This window comes from Pterocles gutturalis, unplaced genomic scaffold (assembly GCF_000699245.1).
Source record: "Pterocles gutturalis isolate BGI_N339 unplaced genomic scaffold, ASM69924v1 scaffold34720, whole genome shotgun sequence".
NCBI classification, from domain to species: domain Eukaryota; kingdom Metazoa; phylum Chordata; class Aves; order Pterocliformes; family Pteroclidae; genus Pterocles; species Pterocles gutturalis.
Genome location: NW_010147028.1, coordinates 10,771 through 24,931, shown reverse-complemented (window position 1 = coordinate 24,931; position 14,161 = coordinate 10,771). Strand labels below are relative to the sequence as shown.

Here is a 14,161-nt window from a genome sequence, read left to right as displayed (position 1 = left end):
ATTCCTGCTTGCTGCTTTGTAGTAGTGACTTAAGGCTTGTGAAGTCTAACATCATGCTTCTGTCTGTGAAAAGGACAAGAGAAGAATTGTCATAATGGGAGGAGATTGAAAGTGGCTTTTTTTTTCTAGTGGAGAATGTGAACATGGTTCTTGCTAGTGTTGTTGCCTGGTACTTCACCTTCAACCTTCTCTTAAGGAATTGCCAGCATAGTGCCCATGTAGTGGCCAGATAGCTGACAGGAGACAGTCACAATCCCCTGGGATAGGGTCTGGCCTCCGACAGACAGGTACTTGGTGAGGTACACCACAACTGATGGAGACACAAAGAACACGGAGGTGAGGAAGGACAAGAGCGTCACTGCTCTGACAGGACTGAAGCCATGCAAACTGTATGCCACCAGCCTCTGGGCAGAGAGGGGAGCTCAGCAAACATCAAAGCTGTGCCGGGTGGGAAGTTTTGCTTTATTGTGAAATAATCTTGTTCTAGGAGAGCTGCATTTCAGATGGAGATTCTGAGCAGGCGATTTGGTTTTTGGGTTAATTCCCAGAGCAATACAGGTAAGAAGCTGTGATCTTAAAGCAAAAGACGGAAACACTGTATTCTGCATGGGCTTTCCTCTCTGCCCATGCAGGGTCCTCTGTGCTTTTGTCACTCCCCAACAAAGAGCCCTGCTGTTGCCCCTGTGAGGAGGAGACCTAGACCCCATCTGAAATGCCTCAGAACTGGGCATCTCCCAGCTTTGTAGTTCAGGCCCATCCTTGATAAGAAATAAAAGATGAGAAGTGGAAGAAATTGATAGGGCCCTTGAGGGGAAGGAGTGAGTCTAGCCTCACCGGGACATCCCGTGTTGTTCACTCCTAAGTGTTCCTGCAGAAACCAGCAGCACAGCTCACCCAGCACTGGGGCAGAGGGCTGACTGGCCTTGCCAAGGCTCAGCTACCCTGGCACTAACATACAGGTGTGTATACCGTGCATCAAGAATGGTGGGACTTGCAAGTGGTTAGCCCCTTTGTTTTATCTACCTTGCACTGTATCCAATGGTACAAAATTATTTGGGGCCACAAACGGTGATATCCAATGGGAACTCATTTAAGTGTCAGTTATTTACACCGCAGGATCAAAACACAGTTTATAACTAAAGATCAAACTTCTATTAGATTTACCAGTTTGAGCTGGAGAAAAAAAACAGCCAAACAAAAAACCAACCAAACAAAAAAACCAACCAAGCAAGCTTTTGGACACACAAAATGTCTTTGGGCATAGAATCATTTCCCAAAGTTCATCTACTTATCCAAATATATTTGGTAGTCTAATAAAACATACTACCTCTGCTTATAAAACATGTGTTGTCTGTGTCTTTAGACCATTGTGATTAGCACAGCACTATACTAAACCTTTGAATAATTATGACTTTTGCTTACAGAAATCGACAGTCCAACGGAGCTGTTGGCTGACCAAGTGACAGAGGATGCAATTACTGTTTCCTGGAACAAAGTCCAGGCTTCAATAGACAGATACAGAGTGAGCTTCACTGCAGCTAATGGGGACACGGAGGAGAGGGAGGTGGAGAAAGACAAGAATGTCATCACCTTGGCAGGACTGAAGCCAGGCATGGAGTACATCATTTCCATCTGGGCGGAAAGGGGAGAAAAACAGAGCAAGAGGGTCAGCACTGAGGCTGTGACAGGTAAGAGGGCAATAGATTTTGATAAGAGTATGAGTTACAGCCCAGCTTTGCCTTAACACTGAATAAATCCATCCCAAGACAGTTTCACAGCAGAGGAAGATTCAGGCTTAACAGATCGAGCCTTTAGGTTAGTGCATCTTGCTGCGAAACCTATTCAGCACCATCACAGAGAGATTCTAATTACCTGTATGTGCCACAAACGGGCTGTGTTGTGGTTACTAACAGGGGTTAGGGAAAATGACGCCTTTGCAGCAGTGTCTCTTGTGTATTTGTATAGTCTTGTTTTAATTTAATTGGTTAACTCGTTTGTCCTTCATCATGGAATAGGGAAATGCTCAGTTCCTTTGTGCAGATGAAGAAATTGAAGTGCAGAGAGATTAACAGCATGCAAGACGCTTTTTCTTGCAATAGGATGATTAACCTTTGTTCCTCAGTTGTTCTTACTAGGACTTTCTTTCCCCTGTGTGGCCAGGCCTGGTTAAGAAGGTGTAGTGATCTGCCCAGTGGGAGGGTTACTGGTTTATAACAGCATGGTAAAGCTGAATGTCTGAATGGATTGCAAGCTGTGGCAAGTGTTCACAAGACCCATGCTCTAGGTCAGGGACTTGCTGAAGGAAGTAAATGCGTACCTGGATTATCCTGGTCTCTTAACAAAAGACCTTTGGTTGTTCTCTCTCTTTCTGGATGACATGTATGTAAGCTTCAGAGGCTTGTGGCTGTGAGAAAACAAGAATGTAACAGTATCTTGCTTTGCAAGGGCTCTCTCCTGTCCAGGTCAGGACTGGCTGTGCTGTTCCCTCAGAAAGCTTCCATAAGGGTTAAAGACAGACCCCATTCAAATCACCTCAGACCTTGATACCTCCCAGCTTTGTGGATCCAATCGTGTGTGACTGGAAACAGGACTTGAAGGAATAAACTGGCAAGGCCTTTGGGGGGAAGGAGTGTCAGTGTCACAGTACAGCCTGACCATGACAGCCTGTGTTCTTCACTTTTAACTGCCTCTGTAGAAATCGACAGCCCGACTCACCTAGTGACTGACCAAGTGACAGAGGACACAGCCACCATCTCCTGGGACAGGATCCAGGCTCTCATAGACAGGTACATGGTGAACTACACCTCTGTTGATGGTGACACAGAGGAGGTGGAAGTGGGGAAGAATGAGACTACTACGACTCTGACAGGACTGAAACCTGGCATTGAATATGTCATCTACCTCTGGGCAGAGAAAGGACCCCAGCAGAGCAAGAGGACCAGCACTGAGGCAGTGACAGGTATTTCAGGAGAATCTATGTCATTCTACACGACAGTATGTTGTGGACGTGATCTCAATTTTTGTCCTTTTTTTTTCCTAGCCTTTGCAGAGCATATACTAGGCAGTGTTTTGTCTTGTGGTCACCTGTGATGTGGGGACATCCATGCCAGAGGCACCTTCAGGCCTCAGGTAGAGATGGTGCCTCCTGCCAAGTCTAGGGAACTTTCAAAAACTAATGACTGCTCTGTCAGTTCAGAAACTATCAGCCTGGTGTGAGCTTCACAGCACTTTGCTAAAGCACTGTGATCCTCACTTACTAGCTTTGCCTGCTGGTTTTGGTCTTCAGGTATGCTGAGCTCTGCAGGTGTGGCTGAGCTCTGCCCCACAGTATACAATACTGCTGTTGAACCCTGCCTAAACTTAGGATGGTTCAACTACTGCCACTGATAAGAATGTTTTTTAATTATGAATCAAGACTTTGAAGGGAAGATCCCTATTTTAGTCATCTTCTTTCACAACACAAATAGTTTGTAGCAAATAGTTTGAGCCTGGAAAAAGTGTCCTGAACTGTCAGTAATTCAGTTTGTGTAGTCAAGGCTTCTGCTTACAGAAGCTGGCTGCTTAAGTAGGCTGAAGACTGATTGGCAGAGGACACTGATAGTGTTTCCTGGGAATGAGGGAGATGGCATACAGGTTTTGCTGTTCTGATTAGTTTGAAGCCAGACATGGTGTACATCATCTATAGCTTCACGTGGTGAATTAGCTGTGATTATGTTCTGCTTTGGCCACCTCTTTTGCCAAGGCCGCCTTCCCTCGGTCATAGTGTAGAGAAGTGTTACACCTTGCTGGCACCTCAGCTCAAACAGAGATACTTGTGGGGAAGGCTGATAAAGGGGAGCAGAGTGTTGGTGCTGCCTCAGTCTCTCACATCATCTTCTTTGCCTCGGTGTACCCAGTGTCAGCCAGACTCCAGGGCCATGCATGCTCCCAAGTACCTGGTCTGATGGATCTCTTGAGGCTGTCAGACCTAAATTCTTGTGAACCCTAAAATTCAGTTGGAACTTCTTCTACATAATCGTTCTTCCTTGTATCTCTGCTTGACATTTTACTCCTGAGGCTTCTGTTGGAAGATGGCTGTGCCTCAGTGCCTTGCCTTGTCTTACTCCAGTTCCGCATTGTCAATAACAAGCATGGTGATCAGCCACTGAGCCCCAGTAAAGCTATAGATGAGTTAGTCCATGTCATCCTTTTCTTCCTGAGGGTAGGATCATGGGGCTTTAGAAAACAAAAGTTTTAAGGGGAACATGTGTGTCTTTTCGTTACCCACACTTTCTACTCTGCACTTTATTTCTTAGAAATGGACAGCCCAAAGAATCTAGTAACTGACCGAGTGACAGAGGACTCAGCCACCATCTCCTGGGATAGCGTCCAAGCTCCCATAGACAGGTATATGGTGAGCTACACTTCTGCTGATGGGGACACCAAGGAAATAGAAGTGGGGAAGGACAGGAGCATTACCACCCTGACAGGACTGATACCAGGCATGAAGTACACCATCCATCTCTGGGCAGAGCTGGGAAGCAAGCAGAGCAAGAGGGCAAGCACTGACATGCTGACAGGTAACGGTGGGCAGAAGGGAAAGGAAATGGGGTAAAAGGACCCTACTCTCTTGTTATTTTGTGTTTAATGATCTCTCTTTGCGTTACTGGGTAATGAAGAAGCAAAGGGGTAAATCCATACTGGAGATAAGTGTGTGAGTATAGACTACCATAATAGAGACTGCTCCTATAGATGATTATAGAAGAGGCAGGTGTGGTAATACAAGAGTGCTGACAGGTGATGGTACCCAGCTTATTTCATTGGTCTTTAATCAAAAGCATGTGGTGCTTCATGTGCGGCTATCAAGCCTAACAATAACAGAGGTTTAACAACCAAAGAAAGATAAACCATTTTAGAATTGGGGACAGTTAAAAATGATGGCCTGCTTTTTGACTCATGACCTTAGACTGGTCCTAGGAGACTGACAAGCAGGCTTAAATCTGTCCTGTTCAGTCAGTCGTAAGGATTATGGTGTACTGGAAACATTTCAGGGTCACTCTGTATCCATTGGCCTTGCTAATGTTCTTTTTCTTAGTTTATGCTTCAAGTTGATGTGAGATAGAACAGTCGAAGCTTGGATTTAGGGCAGGATGCCAAACCGTTCCCCAGTGTTTACAGAGGTTGAGGGCAGCTGATGGGGACAAACAGAGATCTCTTGAGACCAAAAGACTGAACCTATCTGGAACTAGAAATGCAAGGAGAGTTTTAGCAAATTGAAATGTTGTTTTTAACTGGAATGAAAATGGAGACACCTGGGAATTTCACATGAAGTGAAACTGCTGGGAGAGGGAATGCATTTAGCATTAGTAGGGATATTTTTGAAATATCTGCACAAACCACCCATGTACTCTTTTTTTGTGTGTGCGTGTGTTATATTTCTAAAAGTAATGACACCTCTGCTAAAAGAATACAACTTCTGTGGGGAAAAAAAAAAAAAACCAAACCAAACCTAAAACATTTTCTTACTCAAGGTGATGGCTGATTATTCCCTAGCATTCAAACCGGCTGTGGCAGGGAGCTGTTCACAGTGGTCTCCTGCACTCAAGAAAACTGTTGGCTGGCCTTTAAGAGCAGTACTGCGAAGCTGTATGACTTTCTCTAAGGCTGCCCTTCCCATTCCATGCGTCTCGTGATGAATTTGGTACCTTTTAGCTCCCTCTTCTGTCCAGCGGGAGGTATGCATGTAATGAGCTACTCTGGGAAGACTGTGTTTTATTTAAAGCAATTTATTTAAAGCTTCATGCAAATAAAGCATGAGTTCATTAAATAATGAACTAATGCTTGTTGGGAGCCTAGCGAAAGGTGGTCTGCAGTTATAATGAATAGCCCGTGTTTTAAACAACATACTGTGTGAACTTTGATGTTACTGTCCCTGCTGTTCTCCTTATATTTGGTGTTTTGATATGTTCTTCTCTGCCTTTGTATCTGTTTTAAGCAGTAACCCCATACACAGGGAGTGCAGTGTTTCCTGGGAGAAGCCACACTGCTCCACTCTTCTCATTTATCTAAGACAGACATAACCTGGCCTTGTCTTCCTCTGTGGCCTTTTCACAACTGTAATATTTCACTGATGCATTTTAAGTCTTGTTCTGATTATCCTCATAGCACTCTTCAAGGTCTAGGAAGTGGTGTTGCCTGGTTTATATGGAGAAGAACTGAATCAATGGACAAGTTAAATGACATGTCTGTAGTCCCCTGGGGAGGTCTGTGGAAGAGCAGGGAGTTAAGATTAATTATTTAGTTATAGTTTGCTATAAACTCGGGTGTACTTCAGGGTTGGAGCATTCTTCCCTGAAGGCCAGCACTGCCCACCAAGAACTTTCTTTGTAAAACTTGGAAAGCCAGATAAATAACCTAAGGAGTAAGGTTTTCCTTATGTTCCCAAAACACCAGAATATAGCAAGCACAGGATGAAAATCAGGGAGAGGATTCTTCCATTGTTGTTACTTCTAACTCAGCTTTAGAAATTCTTTTTGTCCTGATGGAAGCACTGCAGCCCCATTGTGGGTATCTCATAAGACAGATGCTTTTGGCAACTGCTGTGAACTGGCATTGTTTAAAAATAATTCTGTTCTCCTCATGCTGAACTTGGGCAGTTTGACTGCAGACGAAAAGAGTTTGTCTAAGCCTTTGATGTCAGTGAAGGGGCTGGTGTCCCATATGCAGCACAGACTAAACTGTAAAGCTGTGGGCTTCTTTGTATTCCCACATTTACTAAAGAAGGCTGAGGCATGACAACAATAAAGCCTGTGAAGTCCTTCTTCATCTGCAGTAGGGAAACAAGGGGTAGGGGCTCCCAGCAGGCTACACTAGGGCCATGCTCGAGGACTGGGGCATAAAGTCCAAACCTGGCCTATCTGTGAATATCCTCGGAGCCTGATGGAGATTACTCAGACAGACGTGTCAGGAGCTCCTGGGTTCTGTACAGTTGAGCCAATGACAAGGCTCACAAAACATCCCAAACCAGGTCTGTAGCAGACCCTCCCATGTTTGGTCTAGGCTTCCACTGCTTCTTGCTAGCAGTGAAGGCACTGGGTGATTTCAGTAGTTCCCAGTTAAACAGGATCAGGCATTGAAAGCTCAGCCCAAGCCCTGCACTGCCATTGCTGCCTTAAATTTATGTAATGGGACTTTAATTTTCTTTTATTTCTCAATAGAGATTGATCCTCCCAAGAACCTCCGTGTATCAGAAGTGACTCATTCTACTGGCGTGGTTACCTGGACTCCTCCTGCAGCACAGATTGATGGCTACGCTCTGACCTACCAGGGTGAAGATGGCGTGAGCAAGGTACAGTGAATTCCTTAGCCCTGCAGACCCCACTGAAATCACCCCTATGATTATGGGCTCTGCCAGTTGGGTCTTGTGGGTATGTGGACCACAGAAGAACAATTTTGGGGCGAAATCTATGCTACCCATGACCCAGGGAGGGAGAGCTTAAGTAAGATGTGATACTGTCCTGAGTAGAAGCTGTGGAGGAACTTTGTGACAGTGGAATGCCTCTTCTGAACAGATCTCTACAGGCAGAGCATGTTTGCTTCTTTGCTTCACTTTTCTAACGTGTTATTACCTGGAAGGCCAGCACTCACCAGGGGTAGAGTGTCCTCAGTGTCCTAACAGTGTTTCTTGAGACCTTGCCCCAAATCTTCCTTCTGAGGAGAAGGCCTCCGTGTTTCAAGGATATACAATGAACGTGCCTGTCTGAACTCTACAAGAAAAGCCTGTAAATACATACGGAGTATGAAGCACTGTGGTCCAGAAAAGCTAAATACTATTCAGAGTTGTATTGACCTCTGATCTGTTTTATTTGTCAGGAAGTACGGCTGGGTCCTATCGAACAACAGTTTGTGCTGGAAGGACTGGAACAAGGAGTGAGGTATAGCATCTTTGTGATGGCCTATAACGGAGATCGCCAGAGCAGAAAGACAGACACTAGCTTCTCAACAGGTAGGATTTGGCCTTGGTTGTTGCACTGCTCTGCAGTGGTTGTGCTTTATGGTAGAGGCCAGAGATGGAGTTCATGTTCTGCAGAGGCACTGGGAAACTGATCATAAGCAAACCATCTAGTGAGTCGATGATGTGTCTCCTGGCTGGGAGTCTGTTCTAAGCCACACCATCTGGAGGCTTGAAAACACAACAGGATAGTGTGAGCGGAGATTGCCCACACTGATCAGTGCTGCTGGCAAACCTTGCTAGCCCAGTGCAGGAACAAGCCTGCTGGTGAGCTGCCAGTGGGCAGAAGAGATGATGGTACGCTGGGGTTCTTTCTACACCATCCTAGCAATGGTAGGGCATGGCTGTTTAAGTACTGTCATGGCATGTGGTAGCTAGCCAGGTTGTTTTCAGAGGTCAGGAAATGCACACCAGAAAGGCAGCAAATCAAACAAAATCTCACGCCAGCTTGATGTGGGAGCCTCTTGTACTATGCCAGTGCCCACAGGGGTTGCCAAGTGTGGACTGATTGTGAAATGCAGAGAGATTAAAATCCCTGTTTACCAGCACTCCCACCTTCACTCTTCCTGCTCTCACTGCAACCTAAGACTGCATCTCTTGCAGCTTCTGGAGACCCTGTCCAGCCCTCAGGCAGCGGGGAAGGCTGCCAGCAGCAGCCTGATGATGCAACTGGGTGCTATGTGAGTGCGCAGTGGGAGCTGCTGCTTTCTTTACTTCTCTTCCAGTACCATTGTCCCTGGGAGACTCTTAAGGGTGTGAAATGCCTCTTCTGGCTCTGTGGCCTGCTTTGCTGATGTGACGTTTTGCCCCCTCTGTTCTCACAGTTAGTTTCCTCTACCCGTATCCTGCGGACTGCAGCCAGACGCAGCAGAATGGAAATGCCTCCAGCGGCACATACACCATTTACCTGAACGGGGATGGCAGCAGGCCGATGCAGGTGTACTGTGACATGACCACTGATGGAGGCGGGTGGATAGTGAGTGATTGTCTGCTCCTCTTTGGTTGTTTTATCTGAATGTAATCAAGTGGACCTGGTACTGGTGTTAGCTGATGCTAATTTTGCTCTGCTGCACTACTGTGTTTCAAATCCTGTCTTGATGGAGTGGCACGTTTTGGGAAGGGTGGTGGATGCTGATGTACTCTCTGTCAGTAAAAACGCTGTGGGAGGCTGAATATCTCACAGGCTTTTTCATGGTCTGGTTGTGAGTGCCACTCAGGCTTATATTATTGCTGATGTGGGGCAATGACTGAATTATGACAGCTTAGTGTGTTCCCTCTTGGCAGTTGTTGGGTCATGGAGTTGTCTGTGAGGGTGCATTCAGGCCTGTCATAAGATGAGGTAGTAGAACTTAGCTTAACTGCCTTTCACAATGAGTTAACTAAGCTGTAGTATCTCATCTTGACCATAGTATAAGGCTGCATGTATGGACAATTAACACAGTTCAGCTGATGCCTGTTAGTATGTGAAATGCTCCTGCGGTAAGCGTGCACCTGGAGCCTGACCACACAGTAGTTATTGAGTGGCTCAAAGGAATCTGGAGGCAGAAGCAAACACGCTTTGAGGTGAGGAATGTGTATGAACATGAAAGAGTGAATCTGAGGTTCTCTGGCTGCCTCCCTAAAGGACCAAGTAAAAATGTCTTTATTCAGTTCTTCACCTTTCACTTTCAGTGATAAGTTATTTTATTCACTGAAATAAATTGCTAGGTGTTACTGCCCAAGTCCCTCTGATTTTGGTCAAGTCTCTGGATCTTGTCCCTAAGCCTATTTTGTCTGAGTGTTTAGATCACACCCAGATTTGTGCTGTCCATAGGCATTTGAAAGTAAACTGTAAAAGTTGCATCCCTAAGTATTCACCCCAGGTGTTTATGTGCAGTCAGAGAAGGAAAATGGATTCCTGTGTGCACCCTGCTTATGTGCAGTGTGCCATCAGCTAGAGTCGTCTGTTCCTGAACACGTTTTGTCCACATTGAATCAAGATTAACATTTCATGCCCCCATCCTCCTTGTCTTTCCTCAGCCTGTCACGAACTCTCACACAGCAACCTTTGCTTTGCAGGTGTTTCAGAGGCGGAGCACTGGCGAGCTGGATTTCTACAAACGCTGGAAAAATTATGTGGAAGGCTTTGGAGATCCCGCAGGGGAATTTTGGCTTGGTACAGTACAAGGGTGTGACCAGTGAAGAGCTGAAGATGAGCTTTGTAGAAGCACCTAAATGCTGAAATATCCACCCTGCCCCCATAAGCCTGCAGACTTGAGCTGTCAGCTTTTGTCCTTTCCCTAGAAGTGCCAATGAAGCACTGAGGATCTCTAAAGGCCCACTAAGTCTTTCCACTGACATCTTTGGGCTTTGGAGCGGTCCTAGAGGAGGCCAAACTCTAGAAACGTTTACTTCAGACTCATGTGTTCCTATGAGAGGAGAAATAAGTTGCATTTGTAAAAATGCAAAGACCAGGATACTACACAAAACTTGGTGTACTTGGTCATTTTTTGTCTGAATTGTTCTGTTAGCGAACTCAGAGAACCCAGCAGTAAATAGGCCAAGGTCTTCAGAGCAAGTCTTTAAATGTTCTGGGAAAAATAATGTTGCACTACAGCCTGTCTTGTGCTGGTTTAGGTTGTTTGTTTTTTCTGGAATTTCTGTCTGTTGCCAGAAAATGAGATAAGACAGCATAAACGTGGTGAAATGTCATGGCAGCATCGAGCAGGGAAGGAGGGATGCGAGAAATAGCTGATTTAACCAAAATGGCCACAGGGTGAGAGTCTAGGACTGCACAGGTGAACAGGTTTTTCCCTTTTAGGAACAATTCTTTTTTCTTCTAGGTCTTGACAAGCTGCACAATCTCACAAGCAGCAGTCCCATCCGCTACGAGCTACGAGTGGATTTACGGACAGCCAGTGAATCTGTCTATGCTGTCTACGACTTCTTCCAGGTTGCTTCTAGCAGGGACAGATACAGGCTGTCGGTGGGGAATTACAGAGGCAATGCTGGTGAGTAGTGCCTCGTACTTGTGCTATGTCTGCTTCACACTGGGAGGCAAATGCTGGGACCTGTGGATTTGTTTTGCCAGTAGTGTTGGAAGCTCATTAGGTCATCAGATGTGGTTCTCTTTGAGGAGAGAAGTGTGCACGTCCTGGGACGATGGAGGAGAGTACTTTGCTGAAGACAGGAGAAAGAGTTGCTTTTTCATGGGGAAGAAAGGGCTCTGTAACCAAGTGAAACACCAGCTGAAGGGGCAGACAGTTAAGCATTTCCATGATGGAACCTGTGCTGGTGAGGGAGCAACTTCTGGAGCTTCCCAGCTGAGAAGTGCTGAGAAAGCAGCTTTTGTTCAGGATGGGAGTTTGCTCAACACCACCAGCCATCCTGGTGCTGGCTTCTGCCACTGGGAAATCCTTACCATTGCCATTTTGTCCAATAGTCTTCCACTTATCCTTTAATCTCCTCTTGCCATAAGATTTAGATCTTCATCTGGGGGGATCCAGCCCTTGGACATGCTCTCTAATAGCAGCCCTTTAGAAATTATTGTCCAGACCCATCCTGTGTTGTTGCTCTTCCCCTGACGGGCCTGTTTTGTTCTGCCTGGAGGGTGTATAAACCCTCAGGCTGAGCAGCTGTGGTCTCTTACTCCTTTTCATGTCATCCCTTGCTGTAGGGGATGCAATGTCTTATCACAATGGCTGGAAGTTCACAACGTGGGACAGAGACAATGATGTGGCTCTCAGCAACTGTGCTCTGACACACCATGGTGCGTGGTGGTACAAGAACTGCCACTTGGCCAACCTCAACGGGAAATATGGGGAGAGCAAGCACAGCGAGGTGAGTGGCAGAGCTCTGTGTGGTGGTCACCTCTTCTGCCTAGCCTTGAGAAAACACATGGCAGGGGAATGTCTCTCCCTGGAGCAGGAGAGATTGTCCAGGCTATCCTAACTCCTCTCATTTGAAAGGGAAATGATCCATAAGGAAGCTTATAGCTCTTACTCTGTCATCCTCCCTGGGCCCAGAGGACTTGAGCTCATGGCCTCCTGATTCTTGTGGACAGAGATAGTTGAGGTGGAGCTGTCTTGATTTCTGAGGGAACACAGAAAAGAACACTCACTAGGAGCCACACTAGGATGCTGGCTCACTGTCTCATGTGGCTTATTCCTTGGCTTTCAGTGCATGCCTTGGTGTGCATCTCATTGTACAGGCTTATTGTGGGCTTAAGGATGGCTCAGTCCAATTGCATTCCACACTGGATAGAGATTTGATTTATATTAGGAGTGTCTGGAAGACTGATTATAATTGCAGTCAAAATCTGGTGAACAATAGCGTCTCTGTTTATTGGAGGGTTAAATGGTATTGGGAGGAGAGATGGGGCACTAGTAGACTCCTAACACCTGGTCTGGGTGCTTTAATAAAAGAAATTCCTTGTTCTTTTCCCAGGGTGTGAACTGGGAGCCATGGAAAGGCCATGAATTCTCCATCCCTTTTACTGAGATGAAGATCCGTCCTCAGCCTTACAGTAATGAGCCAATCCTGGGGAGGAAGAAGAGATCTCTATCAGGGAAGAGGAAAAAGATCAGGGCTTAAATCGAACTCTGTGCAGGACGATACCCAAAGATAATGATTCAGTATTTTGTAACAAAGTTAGATTCAGACAGCTTTCTCTAATACACTGGAGACAATTGCTGACCAGTGGGCATCCTGAGACCTCTGGATCTGCGGCCCAGCCTGCTTCTAGCCTTTGGAGCTCCTCATGGGTGTTCTGTCAGAGACTGGGAGGGGGCTTGTGGGGACCATCCCGCTTGTAGCTCCCCTGGTTGACTAAACATGACAAGGACCTGCTTGATCCAATGTATGCAACTTCTATGAACTTTCTATAAAACAGGCTTTAATACATGGTGTTATTTCTCAAAACCCAGGCTGCTGACTCCCCTTAATTCTGTCCTTCTCTGATGCCATCCACTTCAAACTTCAAAAAGTTAAATTTTATCCCAGTGAAAAATAATAGCTCTCTTAATTTACATCAGAGAGAGCTTTCCTGAGACTACTCCTTCTTCCTGTCTCGGTCTGCAGTCCTCTTTTTGTTTCACCTCCTCATGTGGGGGAAATACCCTACTCTTCCTCCAGTCAAAGAGCTGGGTTTTGGGAAATGTTGTCAGGCAGCTGGCAAGGCTTGTTCAATGCAGGTGAGATTTGTAGTCTGGGCTCCTCAGCCTGCAGTATCACATCTCTCCAGGTTAAAATCTGCTCTGTATTTTGCTTCTCTCTTCTTGTCTCCCAGCCCAAAGAAAAGCCTGAGGAGATGTGCAATGAGTTAATGTTCACACTCCTGGGTGAGTGTAAGGGCTATACTCCTCCAGGCTCTGCTTACTATCCCAAGCCTGCCTCTCCATACTGCTTGCCTAACTTAACAGAACATGAACAAAATTCTCTCTGCAATTGTCCCATCTGCCACCTTCTGCTTTTTCATTAGCACAGTGGTAGCTAGTGATGCTGAAATGATACTGCTTGTCATCCGCCTCTAAAAGGAACATCTCTGAGTTAAACCAATCCTGCATGTTCTCCCTTACGCTTTTCTTTCAGGCTGTCTGCAGATTCAGGTGGGCCTCAGTGCATGGCTTCACATTTGGCTGCTTTTTCTCCCCATGACCGTAAGGATGAGTTTTATTTTCTTTCCCTGAGCAGATATTAAAATTCTGGACCACCAGGTACAGCCAGGGAAAAAGTATTAGCTCACCAAATGATGCTTGCTCAAAGGCTTCCTTGTCTGAGCAGATTGGAACACGATTGTCCTATGTCTTAATGGCCTTTTCTATCCCAGTGCTAAGCTGAGTAATACATTTTAAAGAATCCTTCCCAGACTTTGGGGAAGTAATAAAATTGCAAATAAAGGAGGTCTTAAAATATTTCTGTCTTCTTTGCTTTGGGTGGCAGAATTATTTTTTATGACATTTAAACTAAGCCTTCTTTATGGAGACGGGACAATACCCAGGCCCAAAAATGGGGCTGTGAAAATGAGGCGTTGGAATCCGCTCCAAAACAGGGATGGCGACTATGTGATCTCACCATGACTTAATACTGCAAAGCAATTAACTGATCTGTGGCTGCTAGGACCTGGCTGAGGAGAGCTAGCTAGAGTGTCGTCTCTCAAAGCTGAGTACTGAATTCTTCATAGTACTTTCAGAG

The 14,161-nt window shown here is 45.8% G+C and overlaps 1 protein-coding gene across 2 annotated transcripts in view; it reads left to right on the top strand.

Moving 5' to 3' along the window:
* TNN (tenascin N) overlaps window positions 1-12,870 on the top strand; it is a 22,670-nt gene extending 9,800 nt beyond the window's left edge. Inside the window, exons 7-16 of one of the 2 annotated variants that reach the window (XM_010085927.1) lie at window positions 1,425-1,688; window positions 2,696-2,959; window positions 4,296-4,559; window positions 7,197-7,327; window positions 7,852-7,984; window positions 8,815-8,966; window positions 10,049-10,145; window positions 10,813-10,980; window positions 11,646-11,809; window positions 12,416-12,870. In XM_010085927.1, the coding sequence (XP_010084229.1) occupies window positions 1,425-1,688; window positions 2,696-2,959; window positions 4,296-4,559; window positions 7,197-7,327; window positions 7,852-7,984; window positions 8,815-8,966; window positions 10,049-10,145; window positions 10,813-10,980; window positions 11,646-11,809; window positions 12,416-12,562 (1,784 nt within the window). In that variant the 3' untranslated portion in view covers window positions 12,563-12,870. The remainder of the gene's footprint in view (window positions 1-1,424; window positions 1,689-2,695; window positions 2,960-4,295; window positions 4,560-7,196; window positions 7,328-7,851; window positions 7,985-8,814; window positions 8,967-10,048; window positions 10,146-10,812; window positions 10,981-11,645; window positions 11,810-12,415) is intronic. The other variant, XM_010085928.1, reaches the window with a different exon arrangement.
* The last annotated feature ends 1,291 nt before the right edge of the window (window positions 12,871-14,161 follow it).